General features: G+C 37.4%; 1 protein-coding gene across 2 annotated transcripts in view; it reads left to right on the top strand.

Moving 5' to 3' along the window:
• Nucleotides 1-12,475, top strand: part of C7 (complement C7) — a 52,068-nt gene that overhangs the window by 3,791 nt on the left and 35,802 nt on the right. For both annotated transcript variants that reach the window (XM_077896119.1, XM_077896120.1), the window contains exons 2-6: nt 763-818; nt 2,711-2,786; nt 6,545-6,686; nt 8,842-8,989; nt 10,120-10,258. In XM_077896119.1, coding sequence (XP_077752245.1) covers nt 763-818; nt 2,711-2,786; nt 6,545-6,686; nt 8,842-8,989; nt 10,120-10,258 — 561 coding nt within the window. The remainder of the gene's footprint in view (nt 1-762; nt 819-2,710; nt 2,787-6,544; nt 6,687-8,841; nt 8,990-10,119; nt 10,259-12,475) is intronic.

The following is a 12,475-nucleotide window of genomic DNA, read 5'->3' as shown; positions in this document are numbered from 1 at the left end:
CAGAGGGAGAGGCAGCTCCCTGAGGGGGAGGCCGATGTGGGACTCCATCCCAGGACCCTGGGATCATGACCTGAGCCGAAGGCAGACACACAACCACTGAGCCACGCAGGTGACCCTCTAGATTTGTTTTTAATACATGTTTGATTTTTCAAACAAAATATAACCCCATTTTACATACAATTTTGTGACCTGTCAGATCCTCAATATTTAGGCTGGTGCTTTCATGTAGAGACGATTACAGAAGGCCTCAGAGGTGTTTTAAACCCGAGCCACCTGCAGAACTAAGGGGCCTGGAGAGCCTCACCGCCCCTCTGGCTAGGGATGTGCTTTAACTTTGGGTTGACTCTTCATTTATGAAGCTTATTTCCCTTTTAACTCCTTACTCTTGGCTGGTCTGTCTTCTAGGCTTCGTCCTATCTGGGTGTCCTTATGAGTGTGGAAGTTAGAGCGAAGGAGTGGAGAAAGGAATTAAAAGATCCCTAAAGAAATGTACTAATGGGTTAAATTTTCTGTTCGTTTGGCCATGATATTCCCAGGCCCCGAGTTGTCTTTACAGAAATGAACAGGAGGTGAGCTCAACAGAACTGTATTAAACTTTTATTTAAAATGGAAGTTTAAAGGATAAGCAGAGTTGAGACTTGTCCATGGTACTTTTCTTCCTTATATTCCCAACTCACAAATCTTAACTTGTACAAATGTATTCACTTTCAACTCATTAAAGAAATGCAAACTTAAAGTAACGCTTTATTCCCTTCCCCTCAGGTAATAACTTTGTTCATCTTGGTGGGATTTACAGGAGATTTCCAAATTTTTTCAAGGTGAGAATGTTTTGGATTGTGTTGGAAATCATTAATTTTTTTATTTTTAGAAAGTTCTTTAGTATGGCCTGATTTTTACATTGCAGTCTGAACAACTTTATTCCTTCAATACTTTATCTTTCCACATTTTGAAAAAAGGCAATGATAGGAAAAGCTTGTTTTATCCTTATTCTTATTTTATTTTATTCCTTATAAGGAAGGAACGTGAAGACTAAAAATACCTCAGGGTTTTCTTCTTGTCCCAGTACCATGATTTTACCTGCACCAACCTTAGAATCGACACAACTTAGAATACAATTTGATCTTTAAATGTTCTCATTGCAAAACATTCTTTGGATTTTAAAGGTTGAGAGGTTTTTTTTCTTTTTTCCTTAATTGAAATATAGTTGATACACAATGTTATCTTGGTTTCAGGTATACAACATAGTGATTTGACAAGTCTATACCTTATGCTATGCTCCTACAAGGGTAGCTCCCATCTGGTTGAGAGCTTTCTTTTTTTTTTAAGAAATTAGGTTTATTGACTATTGAGACCTGAAAAAAAGCCAACATCTACCCATGGTCTTGTGCTTTCACTGTCAGTTTGATGGGATAGGACCGGGTCAGTTCACTTTATCAAGCTATCAGAATATGTGTCAGGACCTGTGGTAGTGACAGGGGACATAAAGAAGATCAAAACGGTACTGAGAGTCCATTGGGTGAATCAGATCTTGAAAGAGTTGGTTTCACTACAGATGTGCTAAGGGCTCTGGGAAAGGTCTGCATGGGGTATTATGGGAGAACAGAAGGGAGAAGGCCAAGCTAGCTTCCCTTCCTAAACCTTGGTGTGTGGGGGAAGGCCTTTGCCTGTCCCTGGGATACAACACAGGAAAATAGCAAGTTCAGATTGTTTAAGGGTCAAAAACACTGAGGCATTTGGATCGTTGGTGCCATGTCAAGATGAAGACTAGCAAGGTTGGCTCCATGAAAGCCTGTGAGGCACACATGCTACAGATGGGACCCCTTACTTTCAGCGTCATCTCACAGGCTTAAGATAAGCACATATCACCTTGACTCCAGGTGTCTCCAAGGCTAGGAATGTGCTTGAAATTGAGACATCAGGAGTCTGAGTTCCTTTACCCCTTGTAAAATGTGCTTTTAGGTGAGGCATCCTTTAGGGCTTAGCCATGTGATCTTCTTGACAGAGCTGGAGTTAAGTATCACATGAGAATCCACTCTCCATTTTTCATGTATTTTGATGGAGCAGAGTTGTTTAAGCTCAAATTGACCCTACTTGGGTGTGTTCTTGAGAATTAGCCTAAATGAACAGGGGGAGCATTTAGAAATAAATTTCTGTCCCTCTAGTCTTTGCCAGTTTTTAGTTTCTCACTTCTCATAAGGTCTTTTTAGAGCTTTTTGTCTTCTAGTTAAGAGTTTCTGTATAGTTCTTTAATTCATTATTCAGAATCTTTTCAAATGCCTGAATACTTCCTCCGATAGGTTCTCACCTACCCTCCCAAATGTGAACACTCAGTTATCTTTATTTTCACAACATATTATATGGTACACATTTCTGTCAAGAAATTGTTCAAATTAGATATATTATGGATTGTGTTTGTATTATTGTATTATGATTATATATCTTCATTTTTGTCCTCTACTCTATCAATAGTCAGTGACCCATCTCTTATTGGGTCTACAGCTCGTGTGTCTAAATAGTGTCTAGTACCTTACAGATGCTTAATAAATGTTAATCTCTACAAAAGTTGGTCCCTTCCACTTATATTTTTAAGTATCTTGGGATGCTTTTGGTGCCTCCTAAAAAATTGTGAAGCAATTTTTTTGAATTAATTTTGACTATTTTTTGTGTCCTCCTCTCTTATCTTTCTACCTGATTTATAACAATTTGACAGAGCTGCCTCTCCAGTCAATTGCCAGTGGGATACCTATGCCCCATGGTCAGAATGCAACGGGTGTACCAAGACTCAGGTAGGACCACACAAAAAATTTGTATTTATTGTTTATATGCAGAAATAGCTTACATATGGACAAATGATATTTTGGCATGTTATTTTTTTGTTTCTTAAAAATATATTTAGTAATTTTAAAGGGATAAAAGTATGACTTTAATAATAATGTAATAAAGTAATTTCTGCATTCTTATTTTTCTCGCAGGACTTTTCTAAATCTTACATTTGAGCCTAGAAATATACATAGAATAAAGCAATTCACTATTTAACTATTAGAGAAATTGAAGAGCATGAAATGAAGTTAGTAGGTAATTCAAAATCTGTTTTATACTTATTGGGTTCAACTTTTCTTGTTATTTTAAAACAAGCACTAACAAGTACAACATAGCTGCTTTGTTTTACCTAAGGAATACTGAATGACCATGAAAAGTGAAACATTTTGCACTTTTTTAAAAAAGATTTTGCTTTTAAGTAATCTCTACGCCCATAATGGGCCTTGAAACTACAAACCTCAGATCAAGAGTTGCATGCTCCACTGACTGACCCAGGCAGGTACCCTATATTCCATTTTTTTAAAACTAGTCTCCACACCCAGCATGGAGCCCAACATGGGGCTTGAACTCACGACTCTGATATCAAGACCTGAGCTAAGATCAAGAGCCAGGTGCTTAATTAAGCAGCTGAGACACTTGGGCACCCCTCTACTATTTTATTTATTTTTTTATTTTTAAGATTTTACTTATTTATTTGAAACACAGAGCATGAGAGAAAGATAGAGCAGGGGGAAGGATAGAAGGATAGAACGATAGAAGCAGAACCCTGCTGAGAAGAGAGCCTGATGTAGGACTTGATCATGACCTGAGCCAAAGGCAGACTCTTAACTGACTGAGCCATGTAGGCTCCCACAACTCTACTGTTTTAAAGTTATACTTTTGGCATGAATTTTAACAGCTGTATTATTTTCCATTATATGAGTATATCAGTCTTATTTATCCACTTTCCTGTTGTTTGAGATTTAGGTTATCTACATTTTCATTATTATAAATAAAACTTTAGTGAACATTTTTGTACATAGAAATCTGTCCTCTCACCTGGGTGGCTCAGCAGTTGAGTGTCTGCCTTTGGCTCAGGGCGTAATCTCGGAGAAGCAGGATGGAGTCCCACATCGGGCTCCCTGCATGGAACCTGCTTCTCCCTCTGCCTGTGTCTCTGCCTCTCTCTTTTTCTGTGTGTGTGTGTGTGTGTGTGTTTCTCATGAAAAAATAAATAAAATATTTAAAAAAAATAAAAAAAAAATCTGTCCTCTGTTCTAATAATTTTCTCAGGATAAATTCCAAAAATATAATGTTTGTTTTAAAGGTTCTAAACATTTGAATGATTAAATATGTTTTTATTGAAATATAATTAACATATGACATTATATTAGTTTCAGGTACACAACATGATTCTGTATTTGCAGAATATTTTAAAGGTGGTTCAGCTTGAATAAAAATGTGTATTTAAAAATCACTTTTTAATTATTAAAATAACAGAACCATATTACAGAAGATAATTTCTGTTTTGAAGCATCATCATAATCATCATTTTCGTCAAGCATTTAGTACCTACATGAGTTATATTTACAAAACAAGTTACACAAATGTAGAATTTGGCTTTGGGCAAAGAGATGACTACTCTGATTATAGGCAAATGGGTACTTGAATAACAAGGCAAAAGTGAAGCACCAAATAAGGAAAACTTTTTATGATTTAAAAATAAAGAGATGGAAGGTATTTGCCATATTAATAATTTTTTCTTTGCGAGAAGGTCATCATGCAATGATTACATCCCTAGATTATAATAACAAAATTTTCACCCAGAAAGAGACAAGTGAAAATGAAAATAGGGTCATAAGATCAGAATTTGTCAAGTGAGAATGAGACTGTCCACAGTGGGCAGCCATCAAAGTGATCCTCATATACAGAGAGAGGGAAACATTATTTAGACAACACAATCTGTGCTTTGGAACTTCACAAAAGGATAATTTAATAAGACACATAAGAGAGATCTTCAACAATTAAATACAGAAACTAAAAACTTATTAAGGAACTGTACTGTGTTCCATTCCCCAGTCATATTCCTCCATGGCATCTCTGCTTAGATCTAATAGAAGGTGCCGGTGTCAGGCCCAGGCTGACACAAAACTGCTCAAAGAGCAAATTGCAATACTGCGACCCTTTGTCTGAAAGAATCTCCATCTCTAACCTGGTTTAGGATGGGTGAGGAGATTCAACCTTGGTTTGTGATAAAGGGAAAGAAGTAGAAATGTCTTCACGTTTAGCCCAGAAGGCTGACCTATGGCCTGCAGAATTCCCATAAGGATCAAATATGTGCTGGTTGCTACAATCTCTCTCTCTCTCTCTCTCTCTCTTTTTTTTTTTTTTTTAAGATTTTATTTATTTATTTGAGAGAGAGCACAAGCAAGAGGAGAGGCAGACAGAGGGAGACAGAGAAGCAGACTCTCAGCTGAGCAGGGAGTCTGATGCGGAGCTCAATCCCAGGACTCTGGGATCATGACCTGAGCTGAAGGCAGACACTTAACCAACTGAGCCACGTGGGTGCCTCTGGTTGCTACATTCTTAAGGGGTCTCATGACTGCCTGTTCATCTCACTGATAGTTAATAAGGAACCCAATGATAAGCACCAGAGAAATCCTGCAAAATGGTTTTATAAGTAGAAACACATTTATGATCTGATACTCTGCACATCCCCTCTCCCTTGAGCACTAAGGATATAAGCACCAACATCTCAGGAATTATTTCTTGACCATTCCACTCCTGGCCCCACATCAGTTTGTATATCCTGTCTTCCCCATTAGTCTTTGCCATTAAAATTCTCTGGAATGCCAGATTCTGTTTATTTTTAATAGGGAAAAGGTGAGTATAGGAAGAGGCTTGTATGATGTATCTGATTGCTGTTGGGGAGGGACAGGGTTTTGTGGACCTTTCTTTTTGTTTAAATATTAAATACATGCCTTCACACTGATTAAGTGACTTTTATGACGAATTAGTTGCTTCTTAGTTGGCTTGATGATTTCCTCTATTTTCCCATACTTTGTCTCCCAGAGATTTGCCTTTGGCGTATTTCCCATTTCAGAGGCCAATGATTTTGATTATCTAGTAGAATTCCATTGCAGAGGTAGCTTCACCTTTGGACTACCAAGATTTCTGTACTGAAAATCTGACTTCCATGTTCACATATAACTCTCTCTAGATTGTTTTGCTTTGCCTTGCCTTGCCTTCCTGAAGAAGGCTTAACATCCAACTAAAATCAATTCCACCACTTTTCCAAAGGTTGTTCTAACTTTACTTCTCCTTAGCCCTGGTTCCCAAGATCCTTCTCTCCCTCTGGCAAAATTTGTGTCACCCTTCTAGTTAGCTCCTGGCACATAGCTTGAGCAAAAACATTAATCATCTATATCAACTTATTTGCTTATATGTCTACCCAGAGAACTCTTTCAAGTTACTTTCTTAAAGATTCACTGATTTTTTTTTTTTTTACACTCAACCCTGAGAATAAATAAATATATGGCTGGGAGTGCTTCATAAATAGTAATCCAAGAGTCATTGTACTCAAGGACAAGTAGGTCTGTGGGTTTATTGATTTGGGAAGTTTTACATCTGTGCACCAGAACAATTTCCTGAACAATGTTTCTTCAATTGTATTAATTTCTCTCAGATTTTGTTTCTCAGATAAAGGAAAGGAGATATTAAAAAGCACAATCTGTTTTGTGTTTAGACTCACAGGAGGTCAGTTGCTGTTTATGGGCAGTATGGCGGCCATCCTTGTGTTGGAAGTGCATTTGAAACACAACCGTGTGAACCTACACGAGGATGTCCGACAGAAGAGGGATGTGGAGAGCGTTTCAGGTGTTTCTCAGGTATTTGTTTTCCATAGGTTTGGAAACTCCATGCAGAGTGTAAATTCAAAATGTTATTTGATTAACCTGCTCAGTATTTATTTGTTCAGGTTTGCTGAATTTATATTGACATAAAATTAATTTTATTGGCTTATTACACACTCAGCTATCATTATTTCAAATGCAATATCATTATTTCATCTGGTAATAAAGGTGGAGATACTCTTTGCTTCTTTGAAAGGAAATATGGCTATTGACAGACCCAAACAGTTCTTGACATTGTTTTTTTTTTTTTTTTTTTGACATTGTATTTTTGTTGAAGATGTGAGAGTCTGGTATATCAAGATTGGGCAAAAACAATGTTACTGCCCAAGTTATTATTATGTTTACCAGAAAAGTAACTCTAATTATCTAGTTAAGAAGCAATACAGATCACTCCTATGTACAGGGTGATTGAAACATAATTTCAAGTTTTGGCACTATTATTTGACCTATTGTTTATGTAGCATTTGTGTAGTCAGATTAATTCAACAACCTTTGGCAAATATTTATTATTCTTAATATGGTCCAGAAATAGTGGTAAGGATTGTGGATATATAAATGAACACATAGCCTCTTCCTTCAAAAATATTAAAATTTACAGACAGAATAGTACATAAATAATCCCCCACTCTCTGTCCCCTCTACAATACCTGTGGAACCCCTATTTTACTTTCAAAACCCAAATCAGATGACTCCTCTTTTAAGAAGCATTCCTTAGTTCCTCAACTGATAGAGATAATTAACAAGTCACTGCTCTGTGTTCCCCATGTACATCATACCATCTGTAATCTGGAGTATTTGTTGACCTGGTTATCTCTCTTGTGAACTCCTTGAGGATATGGATAATAGTCCTTTAATTTTTGCATCTGAAGTACCTGGTACATAGCAGACTCTCAACAAATGTTAGTTGCATTGGATTGAGTGAGACCACACTGGGGTGCATGAAATACCATCAGAAGAGTTGTGTGTAATGCATACCATGAGGATGTATACGAAGGACATGCATTACAGCCTGTGGTATAGGGATGATTTCTAAGAAAAAAATAATGTTTAATTTGATTCTTGAAGGACAAGTACGTGACAGGTACAGAAATCCTTCTAGGCTGAGAGAACTATAAGTGCAAGGTCAGAGGAGATGACAGAAAGCCTGGCCTTTTATTCATGTAGGTGTGATGAGGGCACAGGAAGCTGCTAGGAGAATAGCTGGAGATGATGCTGGGGAGGTAGGCAAGGGTTAGATCATTTAGTACCCTTCAGTGCCTCCTTGGTGCCTGGGATGTACATCTACCATAACAATTACATAGTGGGATCTATGTCTATAATGATCTAAGTCTTTATAGTCCTACTAGATTGTAAAGTACATGAAAATCCTACTAGATTGTAAAGTACATGAAAATCCCAGCTTACCATTTGTATTTATATTTGTACTCTAACATCTGGAAGAGTGCCTTGCACAGAAATGTTGGGTTTTAACCTTTTGACCCAGTTTCCATGTTCTCAAAAGCTTATACATCAAATCACCAAAAAACAAACAAACAGAGCCTTGCCATCTTGGTCAGTAATTACAAAAAATAAGCTGAAAGTTGAAGGGCAGGATGTCAATCTGTCTTCCCAGTGGTTGGCACCTTTTGATTTTGGGAAGACTCAGACAAACAGCTTGATTATGGGTGAGAGCCTGGAATTTGAATTCAGTTTTTATTTTCCATTTTGTTTCTAGCTGAGATCAGAATCAATTTTGTGTGTTATGAGGACCAAAATAATCACCAGTCCTTTCCTGGACATCTTGAGGATTGATCTCAAAATCACTTTAGAATGTTAGTGCAGTGTTGGGGTCAGAGGCAAAATCTTTTTTTTTTTTTTTAAGATTTATTTATTTATTTTAGAGTGAGTGAGCAGCAGCAGGGGGAGAGGCAGAGGGAAAGGGAGAGAATCTTCAAGCAGACTCCCTGCTGAACATGGAGCCCCATACCAGGCTCCAAATCATGACCCTGAGATCAAACCTGGCCCAAAACCAAGAGTTGGAAGCTCAACTGACTGAGCTGCCCGGGTGCCCTAGAGGCAAAATCTTTTTGATCCCAAGTAGTTTTTCCCTTCTTCCTCTGTTATTTTTTGTGGGGGCTTATCTTCTGTACAGGCCAGTGCATCAGCAAATCTTTGGTTTGCAATGGGGATTCTGACTGTGAAGAGGATAGTGCTGATGAAGACAAATGTGAGGACTCAGAAAGTAGACCTTCCTGTGACCTTGATCAACCTCCTCCCAACATAGAACTTACTGGAAATGGGTAAGGTACTGGGCAGCTTCCTGTGCATATTGATGGGTTATAGCTTTTCATTTGGTTTTGTTTTATTTTATGGTTTGGTAAGTATAATAACAAGTCATAATAGCTAAGCCTTTGGCTCAGAACTCTTTGCTATACCCTGAAACATTTAAAACCATTTTTTTAAAAAGTTTTATTTATTTAAGTAATCTCTACCCCTAATGTAAGGGCTTGAACTCACAACCCCAAGATCAAGAGTCTCCCAACTGAGCCAGCTAGGTGTGCGAGCACTTTTAATTCATAACTGTATACCTGAAAATATATCTGGTAAATGTGGAGTGTCCAATTGTCCCTGGACTGTCCTGCTTTTAACACTGGAAGTCATATGTTCAGGAACACCCCTCAGACCTGGGAAAACCTAGATAGTTGGTCATCTTATGGAAAGGGAGAGAATGAAGAGGTAATAGAGTATGAACACAGAAAGAAGAGAGAAGGTGGTGTGTTGGAATATTTAGGCTTGAAAAATAATTGTCTAAACCAGCTGGAAACTTTCATTTTCAGGTGAAGTTGGGACAATCCCATTTTGTCCTTTCAAAAAGAATTCTGAAAAACGTTTAAGGGTCAGATCCAAGTTGAGATATCAAGGCTTTAAAATAATTTGTTTTAGAGTGGTAATTTGAGGTGCCTTTTCTATAATATTTTCAATTTCATTAGCAGAGAAATGGTAAAATTACTCAAGAGTATTACCATTCAGTAAGCTAAGAAGCAATTTAGTTGAAATTTGTCATACAAATTTCCTTCTCCTCAAGAGTAATCTTAATTGCACTGGTTTATCTATAGATTCAACTAAAAACCAGCTGTTGCCATTAGATACAAAAGGGCTGTGTGTTTACCAAACATGTTCTTAGGCTAAAGGGATGTTGGATTTCCCCAGCAATTAGTTTCCCCTATTATACTACCCAGGGGAGGCTGAATAATGTATGGTGTGCTTTAGGATGCTGTTCTCTTTATTTGAACTTTCTTGAAGAGATGCTTAACTGTAATATACTTCAAGATTTTCTAGAATTCTTTTTTCAGCAAGCACTATTTCTGGTTTGTAACCGTCTTTTCTTCCTTCCATCCTTTCTTCTTCTTCTTCTTTTTTTTTTAAATAGTTACAATGAACTCACTGGCCAGTTTAAGAACAAAGTCATCAACACTAAAAGTTTTGGTGGTCAATGCAGAAAAGTATTTAGTGGGGATGGAAATTTTTTCTATAGACTGAGTGGAAATATCCTTTCCTATACATTCCAGGTACTTAATTTCATTGATTTAATTTATTTTTAATCTGTGAATTATCGCCGGAGATCATTACTTATGTGATACTGATTTTTTGGTATTTGTTGAGAATTTATTTGTGGCCTAATATTTGGTCAGTTCTTACAAATGTTTTATATGGGCTTAAAAATGATACATATCTTTAACTCTGGGATTCAGGGCAGTGATACTTTTAATTTGTCTCATTTAGGTGGAAGTATTGTTTTGCCTCATTTTCAAGTCCATGGACCATATGGGCCCCAAACTAGATGGTCTGTTCCTGTATGGGTGTCATAACTCAAGGCCCTGGTCATGACTGGTTGTGCTAATCTCTTTACCACTGCCAAAGTGTCAGTGTCACTTAAAAATGCTTTTATTTTTAAATTGTGAAAGAATTCATTTTTAAATTGTGAAAGGGTATGAATAACATAAACATACAGTTTGAGGGAAACTATACAACAAATACTCATCTATGTCCACCAACCACCTTAAGAAATAGAATATTGCCAATGACCGACTTAGTGGTTCTCATCTACCTCTCACTGGTCACATCCTCCCCAGTCTTGTTCCCCAGACAACCACTAGCTTCTGTTTTGTATTAATCACTTCTTTGTTTTTCTGTACATGTTTATCTCATATGTCTTTGTCCCTGAATAAAAATTTGTGATTTAGTTTTGCCTGCCTTTTTTTTTTTTTTTTTTGGCCATTTTTATAAGTAAATCCTACTTATTTTTCTATGAATTTTTTTCATTCAAAATTATGGTTTTGAAATTTATTAATGTTGATGTAGATGACATTTTTATTGCTGGTTCCAATTTTTTTTCTTATGAAAATGCCTTGCACATTCTTGTGCGTGAGTTCCATGCAAATGATCTAGAGTTTCTCTAGGGCATACACCTGGTGCTTGAATTGCTGCCTTGCAGGTTATGTACAGGTTGCACTCTACTCAGTAAAGTTTCCAAAATGTTTGTGTCATCAATTTAGACCCTGTCAGCAGTGTGGAATGCGGGGCCTGTGCTCCATATCCTTGTCAACGTCTGTATTGCCAGAATTTTCCATTTTGCTTAGAGTCTCAGGGTTTCTGTTCCAGGTTTCTTCTTGCAAGCTGTTTCTGTCATACTCACCGATTCCATGATTTCCATGATTTCCACACAAAATCCACTCACACAGATAGAGTTATGGCTTAAGGGGGAGAATCCTAAACATTTGAAGGGAATATAGAGGAGAAATTTCTTGTTGTAGTCATACTAACACATTCAACAAAAACATTTTGACATCTCCATTTTAAAACATCTGTCCTTCTAGAACCTCAACAAAACATTTTGACATCTCCATTTTAAAACATCTGTCCTTCTAGAACCTCAACAAATCAAAGCTTCTGTTCTCATCACATTTTGGTCTCTTGTTCTCTTCTTTCAAGACCTCTTCTTTCACTCCCTTCCTCACTTCTTTCCAGAATTCCGAAAATCTCCAGTTCAGTACTTCTTATCTATTGTCTCCAATTTTGTAAATCAAAACTATTTGGATGTTCAGACAGAAGGGCTTTTGTTTACCAAAATTAACCCTCTTCAGAATGCAGTTTTGATTATAAACAGCATCCTCTTCTGACTTACAATAGAATAAGTTACATTTAAGAATTACTGCATCATAGGGGCACCTGGGTGGCTCAATCAGTTAAAAGACCGACTCTTAATTTCAACTCAGGTCATGATCTCATGGGTTGTGAGATGGAGCCCTGGGCTCTGTGTTCAGCAGGGGGGTCTGCTTGAGGTTCTTTCCCTCCCTCTGCCTTTCCCTGTCACTCTCTCTCTGAAATAAATAAATACATTATTTATTTGAGAGAGAAAGAGAGTGCATGCATGCGCGTGCATGAGTAAGGGGGAAGAGGAGAGGGAGAAGAGGGAGAGGGAGACATAGACTCCTCACTGAGCAGGGAGCCCAATGCAAGGCTCAATCCCAGGATCCCAGAACCCTGAGATTATGACCTGAGCTGAAGGCAGATGCTTAACTAAGCCACGGAGGCACCCCAAATTAAATAAATGTTTAAAATAAAGGAATTATTGTATCATGGAAATGGAAAATGAAACTGATCTGAAAAAAAAAGGTAGCTGCCAGTTTTTGAATACCTACTGTGGCATCTGTACTGTTTTAGGCAATTTGTGTATGTTTAATCCTTATAACATCTTTGGAAGGTAAGTGGTATTTTACTATTTT

The sequence above is a fragment of the Canis aureus genome, chromosome 4 (genome assembly GCF_053574225.1).
Source record: "Canis aureus isolate CA01 chromosome 4, VMU_Caureus_v.1.0, whole genome shotgun sequence".
NCBI lineage: Eukaryota > Metazoa > Chordata > Mammalia > Carnivora > Canidae > Canis > Canis aureus.
This window is presented reverse-complemented; position numbering and strand designations above follow the sequence as displayed.